The sequence below is a fragment of the Salvelinus namaycush genome, chromosome 1, assembly GCF_016432855.1.
Source record: "Salvelinus namaycush isolate Seneca chromosome 1, SaNama_1.0, whole genome shotgun sequence".
In the NCBI taxonomy this organism is placed as follows: domain Eukaryota; kingdom Metazoa; phylum Chordata; class Actinopteri; order Salmoniformes; family Salmonidae; genus Salvelinus; species Salvelinus namaycush.
The window spans coordinates 28,029,611-28,042,477 of record NC_052307.1 but is presented as its reverse complement, the minus strand read 5'-3'; the positions used below and the strand labels follow the sequence as shown (position 1 = coordinate 28,042,477).

General features: G+C 46.6%; 1 protein-coding gene across 5 annotated transcripts in view; it reads right to left on the bottom strand.

Moving 5' to 3' along the window:
- The window catches only part of LOC120024521 (ankyrin-1-like), a 64,326-nt gene extending 61,229 nt beyond the window's left edge, over positions 1–3,097 (bottom strand). For all 5 annotated transcript variants that reach the window (XM_038968830.1, XM_038968926.1, XM_038969081.1 and 2 more), the window contains exon 1: positions 2,968–3,097. In XM_038968830.1, the coding sequence (XP_038824758.1) occupies positions 2,968–3,063 (96 nt within the window). In that variant the 5' untranslated portion in view covers positions 3,064–3,097. The remainder of the gene's footprint in view (positions 1–2,967) is intronic.
- Between the last annotated feature and the right edge of the window lie 9,770 nt (positions 3,098–12,867).

The window sequence follows — 12,867 nt, the reverse complement described above, 5'->3', positions numbered from 1 at the left end:
TCCCCCTCTTTTCATTGCTTTCTCTCCTTCTCTCCCTCCCTGACTCTCGCTCAGTGTTCTGGTGCTGCGGCAGACAGTATGACATCACCGCTGAGCTGGTGTACTGCAGTGTGTGTGTGTGCATTGTGAGTCCCAGACGTAGTCTCAACAGTAAGGGATTACTGTCGCTCAGTATCTAAGTAGGTGTGAAACCAAGGCACAAACGTCACTCTGTGTGTGTTTGATGACATGCTGTAAAAGTGATGGTTCTACTTGAAGCCCTGGATGACAGGTCAGTGTGAGGCTGCAGTTAGGATAGGAAGGAGGAGCAGTGCACGGAGGCAGTATAGAGCTGCCTGGTCTCAGGCTATTGTTCCGCCGGGGATAGTGAATGGGGCTCGGCCATTGATCTTGAGGAAGAGCACTCCCCCTCCTATGGCTTCATGGATCTGTGTGTGAGGCTGATACGGGCATCTAACCACTAACTAATGAAGAAACCAGCGATGAGTCTGCACTACGGATAGCCTGAACTACACAGCTCCCCGTCAGAGGATTAATGCGAGGAAGCGTGTGTAGAACACACACACACACACACACACACGGCACATCACCAATTTGCCGGAACAACACCAGATGCAGATCATACATATCTGAGATGCCACCCCAGCTATTTGTCCACCAGCAGAAAGGTGCCAATAAGAGGTTTTACATGTCATATATGACAAGAAAAATCCAGCACATAATAATAACTGTTATAGTACAGCTATAGCATGCTATCTAGGGCCACAACATACATACGCTGGATAATCCTGCAGAGACATCTTAAACAACAATTCCATTTCCCTCTTTTGCTGACTTGTATTTGTTCTGGACATTGATTTTCTTTCCCTCCCTCCCTGCCTCCCTCCCTCCATTTCTCTGTCTATTTGAGCTAGCTAGCTGCAGAGTGAACGTGCTGTTTCCGGTCAGGGTGGTGGTGTTGTGGTGAGAAGCCAGTCAGACAGAGACCCCCAAGGACTCTATGCTCTGGACACACAGGAACCAACCTGGCCGAGCAATTACAACCGCTCACTCAACACAGTCCATCTGTCTGTCCGTCTGCTTCCAGCTATGCCCTCTGATCAAATGCGTATAATAACTGTTCACGTTCTCACACTTCCTATATCTTTCTGGGGGAACCACAGAAATAGAGAGAGGACTGTATATAGAGTGAGAGAGACTGGAAGAAAGAGAGACAATACGCATTCCTCATGTGTACTACTGTGTAGCTACACTATCATTACTATTGGTAACAAGGATGCAATTATATGGAATCAACTAGAGACCGCTAATAAGTCCCATGGTTGCAATAGACTTGTTCTGTAATTAGGTTAACAGCTAGCTATATAGTCACTGTGGGGTTACACTATAGAGTGAGATCAGAACCAAGAGAGTGAGTGACGGGGTGTAGAGAATTCAGTGGGAGTCTGAGCTGTCATCTGTGAAATCAAACAGAAGCACAGTCAGTGGATCTACAGCTTTGAATCCGACTATCACTGAATGCATCTCTATACTGACGTTTCAATACGGCTGCAGCATCGAGCTCTTTTGAAAGATGCGTGGGTGTGTGTGTGTGTGTGTGTGTGTGTGTGTGTGTGTGTGTGTGCGCGCGCGCATGTGAAAAAGAGAGACAGACAGAGGACAAGACCGAGAGCAAGGGAGTGAGTGAGAAGGGCAACTTGATCAGATACAGTAATTTGCGACAACAGTACAAAATGTTTAGCCCATTCTCTCAACAATGCACATACTTTGGAGCGTTCAAATTTCTTAAGGTTGCATCATCTGGCACTTCACAGCATCCTTAACCATATCTGCTGTAGCTGAAATCCCTTCCTACACAGCAATCTCACTGGCTATACAGTATACAGACAGAACACCTTAGCTCTCTGCTGTGTGTCTTTGAATCTACATGCTCCCTAAACTAGCATAGTGTAGGAGCTTCACTGAAGCCAAGGTCAAATAATGTAGCTAATGAGATCAGTGTACTGATCATCAATGTACTTACCACCCCCACACAACAGACAGCCCACAACAGGACATCACATTACAGATAGACTAAAATAAGTCACAACACAAGGAGTATTACAGAACAGGACACGCACCCCTCACACACACACACACCCCTCACACACACTTCTCATGCACACACTCCTAATCTCAGACATACATGCACCGCTACTCCCTAATATACTCTCAAACAACCAGCTAGACTCTCTCTCCTGCAAAGAGCTGTAGTTGCTACGGGACACCAAATACTATGAATGTTATGGACAGAACATGAACAAACAGAAGTTCTGTTTTGAGAGAGTTAAAGTTAAATAATTCACTCAACGTTCTGTCACTGTTCTATTCTATTCAATTGAAAACTGAACTGAAAGATGAATCTGTTTAATATGAGACAGACGTCATCAGGAGACTTCAATATGGAACAGAGAAGTGTGTTTTCACGGTGTGTCTCTCAAACAGCCCTCTCTTTACTCATCATCTCCATTTCCTCTATCCTTCACTCCTTTCCTCACTCCCTTTCTCTGTGTGACAGAGAGACATGGACAGATTCATTAGCGAAGGGAATACCAAATAGAGAGAGGGAAGCGAGGGATAGGCCTCCAAATAGTTAATGTGGAGAGACAGAAACAGAGAGCAGCGTGGTGAATGGCACTGAACAAGCTGTGAATCTAATCTGCATGATGACCTAGGAAAGTAAATGGATTAAAATAGAAGGATAGTCTAATCAAAGTTTGCAGTAAGATGATACAGATGCGGAGCATTTGGGTTAGTTAGGGATCACAACATGGTTAAACTGTATAAAGAAAACCCAGAGCAGACAGATAAACCCACAGACAGATTGGCAGAGAGTCAGTAGCATGACAGAGAGAGGATAGAGTGAAGAGATTAGAGTGCTGAAAGAAAGAAGGGGACAGATTGGAACACAATCCAGTTTCTACTCACTCCACAGGTGATGATCTTGGCCGGCATGCCTCTTGGCCCTCCACTCCCTCTCCGCTTTTCTCTCTTTCTCTCTGTCTCTCTTACACACACACTCATACACTCTACTATCGTTCCCTTGCCCCCAGAGAGTGTGACACACACACTTGAGTGCACAGGGCCCGTCCAGGGGGAGGGGACAGGAGGGGAGGCTGGGGGTGAGGGGGGGCCAGGGGGTTTATCTCTAGAGGAATGCTGCCTGTATCTAAAGACACACACACATACACACACTCATCAACAAATATGTTCCTCTCAGTCTCACGCTGTGTCGCCTCTCCCACTACCTCTCCGTCTCTCTTTCTTCATGCCACTTTCCTTTTACTGTCTCCCTCTACTCTCCACCAGCTCCCCCCTCATTCTCTCTTTCATCCCCAGGTTGATCCCTTCTTTTCTGCTGTCCCTCCTTCCATACATGTCTCCCCACATCTCTCTGTCCCTCCTGTATTTTTTTTGACAGCCAGACAATAAAAACAATTCTCGGGCCAGGCATTTCCCAAAAGGCGTGGTGTTTCGGGTGGAGAAAGCCTGTGCTGTGTGAGCAGGTCTGTTCCAGTCTGTAGAGTGACTTAGCGCCCAGCGGGTGGGGGGGCATTTACGCTGCCATTGCCCTGTGACAATGGGCCAGACGCACGGAGCGGGGGGAGGGACCAGGGGGGCGATTCTCTCAAAGGGCCCTGCCTCTTTTAATAAAGCGTCTGTCATTCCCCGCTTGAAAAGGCCTCCTTTTTTCCCCTCTCACCTCCTTTCTATCTCTCCTAGCCAAACGCTGGGAAAAGCATATTGCTGCCAAAACCATGCAGAGAGATAAATGCTTGTAGGAGAGGGGGGATGAGGGGGGTAGTAGGGGAGCGGTTGTTCCTCCTGATGGGGGGTTACACACCACTCAGTGTCACTGGACCGTGACCTGGTTAAAAACATCACGTGACTGGGTCCTGGTGTGTTATGTGGGTGAGAGTTTCCAGTGCCAACCACTGCAGGGCAGGGGGCTGGAGATACTAATGTCTGTGAAGAGATGACAAATTACCCTGTGGTCCTCAGCTATAGAAGACAAATAAGCTCCTTTCATGATCTTAGTATTATCTAACAAAACTCTGCCACATCTAATATCCCCTGGCTCTGAGTACAGTATGTAGGGGGAAGCTAAAGATGAGTGATAACATAGCAGGAATAACAGACTGACAAGAGCTCTTCAGATCAGAGTCCAGACGTGGGTAATGATGGAACCAGGCTGGTATCTGTCAAGAGCCAATGGTGTTCTCTATTACGGAGAATTCTAAAACAGCACCAGTCTGCCTGGCCCACCCATAGCCATCACCCATTGCCAAACTTTAACCAAAGACTAGGCCTAGACTGGGGCAAAGAGAGACACATAGAGGAACGAGCCATGACTCTCTGAATGTGTATGGGTCAGGACCAGGGTTATATGCTGTGATATACTGTGCTCTCCTGTATTGTGATGTGGCTGATTTAGGTTAGGGGCAGACGTGCCCTCTAGACCTCCCATGCTGCCCCCCTCGTTGGCAGGACAAAGCCCCTCTCTCCCTGCTCTTTAGGGCCACTGCCATCAGCGTGTGGCAGGCGCTTTGTGGGGGTTATTGCCTATTTCCTGATGCTTCCTGAAACACTGGGGAGACTTCAAAAGGTGGTGGAGGAATCAACATCAACAAACTGTCATTCTGTCACACACTCATACTTTGTCATACACACAGTCGCATGAACACACGAATGCAGGCAAACTCTGAAAAGCGCGTGCACACACACACACACACACAGGTTCTTCTCTGGATCAAAAAGGCTTAGGTGGTGGGCGTGGCAGGGGGCGTGGAAGAAAGCTTTGTCGGGCCTTCTGCGTGGCTGAATTTTAGACACATTTTCTGAGAAATGTTTGTATTTTTACAGCAGTTTCATGCAATTCTACACATTTCTCCATGGAGCTGAGATAATTTTATTTCAATTTATTCCAAGCTACAGGCCTTAAAGCGGGCTAACAGACCATTCCATGTCTAACACTAGACTAACACTGCGCTAACACAGACCTATGGCTGCTTCTACACAGGCAGCCCAATTCTGATATTTTTTCCCACTAATTGGTCTTTTGACCAATCACAGTAAATCTTTTCACATCAGAGCCGATCTGATTGGTCGAAAGACCAATTAGTGAAAAGAATATCAGAATTGGGCTGCCTGTGCAAACACAACCTAACACGCACACATTGTACAAAGAATATACATTTTGGCCTATACTAAGCTACTGTGCCCCAATCATACCCGCAGGGTGAGAGACTTGCCTGTAGACATGTAAAGACAGCAACATAATGGACCTGCGTAACACAAGGAGGAAATAGAAAATAGGAGAAAGACGGGACTAACGGAGGATGTATAGCCACAGGCAGCAATTGTTTTTGGGCAGGACCAGTGACCCATCAGTCTTTTTGAGTGGAGAGACAAAGCAAGAGAGGAAGAAAGGGAGAGATACTGTAGAGGGGGAGAGTGTGCTTTTGAGAGAGAGAGGGGAGAAGGGGGGAAGAGAGCAACATCTCCCTACCCAATGGGCACAGATGTCAATTCAACGTTTATTCCCCGTTGGTTCAATGTAATTTGAAATGACTCATTTCATTGAAATGACATGGAAACAACGTTGATTCAACTGGTGGGTGCCCAGTGTGTATCCTTTTTTTTCATTCTTTTTTTCTTCCTTCGTCTGCTATGTGAGAGGGGCATCAGACAGAAATCTGGTGTCCTCCGTAATTATTGGGACAGTGAAGCATTTTTTCTTATTTTGGTATTATACTCCAAAAGTTCAGATTTTAAATCAAGTATTTGAGGGTATTTTCATCCATATCGAGTGAACCGTTTAGGGAATCACAGTACTTTCTGTACAGCATAAGTATTGGGACAAATTACTTATACACTGAGTGTACAAAACATTATGAACACCTGCTCTTTCATGGCATAGACTGACCAGCTGAATCCAGGTGAAAGCTATGATCCCTTATTGATGTCACTTGTTAAATCCACTTCAAATCAGTGTAGATGAAGGGGAGAAACAGGTTAAATCAGGATTTTTAAGCCTTGAGACATGGATGGGGGGTATGATATAGGATGCAATGTAATCATTGTGTGTTAGGGATATGATACCAAATACTAATCTTTTCACTTATATACACTTATAAGTGAATTTGTCCCAATATTTTCGGCACCCTTTTTGGACTATGTACAAAAAGTGCTGTAATTTCTAAACGGTTCACTCGATATAGATGAAAATACCCTCAAATATTTGATTTAAAATCGGAACTTTTGGAGGATAGAGCCTTTAACCTCATACTCATTGTGTCATTTCAAATCCAAAGTGCTGGAGTACAGAGCCAAAACAACAACGTGTCCCAATACTTTTGGAGCTCATTGTAGCTACAAAAGCACAGAACATGGCCTTTCTGGTCATCGAGCTCTCCTCTCCTTCCCTCTCCGTTTCTCGTCTTCTGACTGGCTGTGCTGTGGAGATGGGAGGGGGGCATATCAGGGAGAAGAGAGGGAGAAAGAAACTGATGGAAAACGAAAATGGCAGGGGAGCTTGTGTGTCAGTGTGTGTGAGAATACTGTATGTGCGTGTATATAATTGATATGTGTGAGAGAAAGAGGGGAAAATTAGATGATGTTGGAAGGAGGGAGATTGGCATCCATCCATGCAGTGCAGTGCAGTGCAGTACAGTCTATGCTGGCCCTTTCTGTGCTGTAATAATAAAGTTATGTCCAGTGTTGGGGAAGAAACTCTGAAAATATAGTTTACCAAGCTACCAATTACCTGGAAGAAATTAAGCTACCCCTATGAAACATGTAGTTTACTAAAACTAAAATTACTTTTAAATAGTAGTATGTTTCAAGTGAAAATTAGGCAGGTCTTGTCACACCCTGGCCTTAGTTATCTTTGTTTTCATTTATTATTTTAGTTAGGTCAGGGTGTGACATGGTGAATGTATGTGTTTTTGTAGTGTCTAGGGTGGTTGTAAGGTTAGGGGGTTTATTAGAGTAGTTGGGTTTATGTTTAGTATAGTAGTCTAGCTGTGTCTATGGTTGCCTGAAGGGTTCTCAATCAGAGACAGATGTCATTAATTGTCTCTGATTGGGAGCCATATTTAAGGCAGCCATAGGCACTAGGTTTTTGTGGGTAATTGTCTGTCTGTGTCTATGTGTAGTGTTTGTGTCAGCACTATCTAGATTTATAGCTTCATGGTCGTCTGTTTGTTGTTTTGTTTCATTTTTCTTCTTAAAATAAAGAGAAGATGTATTTTTCACGCGCTGCGCCTTGGTCCAATCTCTCTCCCTTCGACGATCGTGACAGAATTACCCACCAAACCCGGATCAAGCAGCGTGACAAGCGGCAACAGGATCAAGGCATCAAGGATTCATGGACATGGGAGGAGATATTAGATGGAAAGGGACCTTGGGCACAACCGGGAGAATATCGCCTCCCTCGTGAAGAGCTGGAGGCAGCGAAAGCCGAGAGGAGGCGATATGAGGAGGCAGCACGGAGGCAAGGCTGGAAGCCCGTGAGTACTACCCAAAAATTTCTTGGGGGGGGGGCTAAGAGGTAGTGGGCCGAGGGCAGGTAGGAGACCTGCGCCCACTTCCCAGGCTAACCGTGGAGAGCGGGAGTACGGGCGAACACCGTGTTACGCAATAGAGCGCACGGTGTCTCCTGTACGTGTTCATAGCCCGGTGCGGGTTATTCCATCTCCCTGCACTGGTAGGGCTAGATTGGGCATTGAGCCAGGTGCCATGATGCCGGCTCAACGCGTCTGGTCTCCAGTGCGTCTCCTCGGGGCGGCATACATGGCACCAGCCTTACGCATGGTGTCCCCGGTTCGCCTACATAGCCCGGTGCGGGTTATTCCACCTCCCCGCACTGGTCGGGCGACGGGGAGCATTCAACCAGGTAAGGTTGGGCAGGCTCGGTGTTCAAGGGAACCAGTACGCCTGCACGGTCCGGTATTTCCGGCGCCACCTCCCCGCCCCAGTCCAGTTCCACCAGTGCCTACACCACGTAACAGGCTTCCAGTGTGTCTCCAGAGCCCTGTTCCTCCTCCACGCACTCGTCCTATGGTGCGTGTCTCCAGCCCGGTACCACCAATTCCGGCACCACGCACTAAGCCTCCTGTGCGTCTCCAGAGTCCTGTGCATCCTGTTGCTGCTCCCCGCACTAGCCCTGAGATGCGTGTCCCCAGCCCGGTACCACCAGTTCCGGCACCACGCACTAGGCCTAATGTGCGTCCCCAGGGTCCAGTATGCCCTGTTCCTTCTCCCCGCACTAGCCTGAAGGTGCGTGTCCTTAGCCCGGTGCCTCCAGTTCCGGCACCACGCACCAGGCCTACAGTGCGCCTCATCCGGCCAGAGCCATCCGTCTGCCCAGTGCCATCTGAGCCATCCGTCTCCCCAGCGCCATCTGAGCCATCCGTCTCCCCAGCGCCATCTGAGCCATCCGTCTCCCCAGCGCCATCTGAGCCATCCGTCTCCCCAGCGCCATCTGAGCCATCCGTCTCCCCAGCGCCGTCTGAGCCATCCGTCTGCCCCGAGCCATTAGAGCCATCCGTCTGTCCCGAGCCGTCAGAGCCGTTAGTCAGTCAGGAGCCGCTAGAGCCATTCGTCAGTCAGGATCTGCCAGAGCCGCCAACCAGACAGGATCTGCCAGAGCCGCCAACCAGACAGGATCTGCCAGAGCCGCCAACCAGACAGGATCTGCCAGAGCCGCCAACCAGACAGGATCTGCCAGAGCCGCCAACCAGACAGGATCTGCCAGAGCCGCCAACCAGACAGGATCTGCCAGATCCGTCAGCCAGCCATGAGCAGCCAGATCTGTCAGCCAGCCATGAGCAGCCAGATCCGTCAGCCAGCCATGAGCAGCCAGATCCGTCAGCCAGCCATGAGCAGCCAGATCCGTCAGCCAGCCATGAGCAGCCAGATCCGTCAGCCAGCCATGAGCAGCCAGATCCGTCAGCCAGCCATAAGCCGTCCAGCCAGGATCCGCCAGAGCCGTCCAGCCAGGATCCGCCAGAGCCGTCATCCAGCCAGGATCCGTTCCTCAGTCCGGAGCTGCCGTCCCTCAGTCCGGGGCTGCCCCTTATCCTGGTGCTGTCCCTTATCCTGGTGCTGCCCCTTATCCTGGTGCTGCCCCTTATCCTGGTGCTGCCCCTTAGTCCGGTGCTGCCCCTTAGTCCGGTGCTGCCCCTTAGTCCGGTGCTGCCCCTTAGTCCGGTGCTGCCCCTTAGTCCGGTGCTGCCCCTTAGTCCGGTGCTGCCCCTTAATCCAGTGGGGTTAAGTTGGCGGGTGGTCAGTTGGAGGAGGCTACGAAAGCGGGTAGTGACTATGGTGGGGTGGGGACCACGACCAGTACCAGAGCCGCCACCGTGGACAGACGCCCACCCAGACCCTCCCCTAGACTTTATGCTGGTGCGCCCGGAGTTCGCACCTTAAGGGGGGGGGGTTATGTCACACCCTGGCCTTAGTTATCTTTGTTTTCATTTATTATTTTAGTTAGGTCAGGGTGTGACATGGTGAATGTATGTGTTTTTGTAGTGTCTAGGGTGGTTGTAAGGTTAGGGGGTTTATTAGAGTAGTTGGGTTTATGTGGTCCAATCTCTCTCCCTTCGACGATCGTGACAGGTCTTATACTGAAAAGAAAGGAAATTATAGCCTACTTCATTCATATTTTATTTTAGCCAAAAAAGTGGTGTATAGTTCCAGTAATTAACTACACCTCTACATGGTAAATAAGTAATTAACTACTGAAAACACTATCAAGATTTGAATTTAGTTTAATTACCACCAAGCTACAGCAAAATGTAGTTAAAGAGATTCTCCACTACTTTTGTATACTTAGCCAGTAGTTCTGAAAGTAGCGTTCATGGGCCAAAAGTGGTCCCTGAAAATTGTATACTACGTCACATATGTGACTCGTTTCAGGAAAGGCGTATGTCGCAAGTCACAACTTCACAGGAGAGGCATTTGAACGTTTTTTTTAAATTATTTTTTTAAATCAAAATGCATTTTTTTGGCAGATATGCCTTCTTGAACATTTGAACTTTAATGTGACTTAATAACAAACTTGTATGCCATCTGTATATATGAATACGGTTGTTAATTTACGAGCCTAATTGGTTTATCCACAGAAAAAGGCAGGAACCTTCCTGCTAGTCATGACTGGCTGAGATAATGAATGGGCTGGACATGCCTTGAGATGAGTTTCGGATTGGTCTGCCGTGTAACGGCGATCAACAGTGTTGTTGTCACGGAAGAAGTCGACTGAGTTTTGAAATCAGTGGAATGTCTGGTAGAAGCAGAGTATGATAAGGAGATGACTTCAATTCTGGCGTTTGATTGCAAATGTAGAGGGAGTCGAAAAGAGAACACAGAACACTGTTGTATAAAACACCTGTTTTAGGATTACATCTTCAAACTAAGGGCAACCATGGCACCCATGACAGAGGGAGAAATATCTGATGATTCTTATGGCATTGCACAGGGTCAGTTTGAACCAGAGTGACTTGACACAATGGGTCAAGCAAGCTGTACAAACAAAACGGAAATGACACAAGACGTCTTATTTAATGAAAGGGGTTGCAGTCTGCCGTGAAGCATTCATCCATGTATACGGGTAAGAGTCTAGATAGTTTCAGATGTTATACATTTCTAATTTTGTCAGAAAGTTGTTTTCATTTCAAGTTAAAGCTTACTGCTAGCTAGCTAGCTAATTTTCCATAAACATCAGATACCCCCTAGCGGTCAGAGGATTAAATCACCTTGAGCTCAACATTTGAATGGACTGGAAAATAATGGCTTAAGTTTTGCGACTAAAGACACCCTTCTAGCTAGCTGACCACCGATTTTGATTGCAATTTATGTAAGTTAAGTTATGTGTTGAGAGTTTTCCAAAAAGTTATATATATATATACCGAGATGAGATCCTCAGAGCCCTTGTGAGACCATATGCTGACACATGCACATTTGTGGCCTGCTGGAGGTCATTTCGCAGGGCTCTGGCAGTGTGAACCTGCTTTCACCTGCTCAAAGGCGGAGGTGGCGGTCCTGCTGCTGGGTTGTTGCCCTCCTACGGCCTCCTCCACGTCTCCTGATGTACTGGCCTGTCTCCTGGTAGCGCCTCCATGCTCTGGACACTACGCTGACAGACACAGCAAACCTTCTTGCCACAGCTCGCATTGATGTGCCATCCTGGATGAGCTGCACTACCTGAGCCACTTGTGTGGGTTGTAGACTCCGTCTCATGCTACCACTAGAGTGAGAGCACCGCCAGCATTCAAAAGTGACCAAAACATCAGCCAGGAAGCATAGGAACTGAGAAGTGGTCTGTGGTCACCACCTGCAGAATCACTCCTTTATTGAGGGTGTCTTGCTAATTGCCTTTAATTTCCACCTTTTGTCTATTCCGTTTGCACAACAGCATGTGAAATTTATTGTCAATCAGTGTTGCTTCCTAAGTGGACAGTTTGATTTCACAGAAGTGTGATTGACTTGGAGTTACATTGTGTTGTTTAAGTGTTCCCTTTATTTTTTTGAGCAGTGTATATATACACACAGTGTGGAACATGCTGTATATTGTAAAATTCGACTGCGCGACAGACCACACATCATTTAATATCTAACTTTTTACCTCTGAAATATAGCTAACTGATTTCAGGCAGGTATATCTTTTTTTAACCAGAAGGCTAACCATCTAGTCAACTATTTAGTAAACACTTCAGATGCGATGTTGGTGTCTCTTTTTTGAACAAAATGTAATGGATATATCTTGTAATTGAGCAAAATAATAAGGTGGCCAATAACTGGGGACCATATGCTGATAATGCAGGATGTAATTTCTTTGCTAAACCACTTATCAAAAAGCTGATAGTAGTAGTATTTCCACTGAAATGTCGAACATGCTAATTGCTAACCCTTTAGCTAACATTTTTACGACACCAATAATCACAAAACATTGATGGCTTGATCACAAGATAACACTGTTGAAGGTAATATATTTCTAAACGCTGTTGAATATGCCGATAAGACGGGGTGCAATGCTAGCTGACATTAGGTGGCTGGCTCGCTAGCTAGCATTACGTGTATGATCTGTGTAGTAATATTATCTCAGACATCAATTTGCATTCTGGCTGGTCTAGTCCAACCAATGTCTGTTCACTTGGGCATGGCCACTGAGTGAGCATAAGTCCACTTATGAAAACAATTCTCTCATTTAGAAGCTAAAATCACATTTCATCTTCTCACAAATAGTTTCCTATTTTAACATTTAAATTGGACAACAATTCCATGTGAATCTGATAACTAGAATGTGTAGACTTTCCAAGATACAATTTATGTTGTCCTATCATCAGATATAATGTCCCAGACAACAACTGATCTCACATCATATTCTTCAAGTACCAACGGACACTTTCAACTGGTTGAGAAAGGGAAATATTGTTCCATTCCCCAACCTTTTGATGTTACCATACTTTCTCTGTGGTAACACAGGGCTTTCCAAGAGTCCATTCTGTAGAGTGGAGAGAAAAGGGGGAAAGGTATTTATGGGGGGTCATAAACCTCACCCAACAGGGCAACGTCATGACACTACTATGCAAGTAACCATTTCGCTGTACCATTACACCTTCTGTAGAGACCCATCCACTTAGCAAGATGTGGCTGGGGTTATAGCATTTCTTCCACATGACACATCAATTTAGACAAGTGTGTCTGGGTAAGCGTCATCTAATATTTAGAAAGTATTTTTATCTGGACACTTTCTGTTTACCTGGAATTTTTCCTTATTGTAGGCTACTACTTCTACCACTTTTAGTCTTGAAATCTTTACTACAC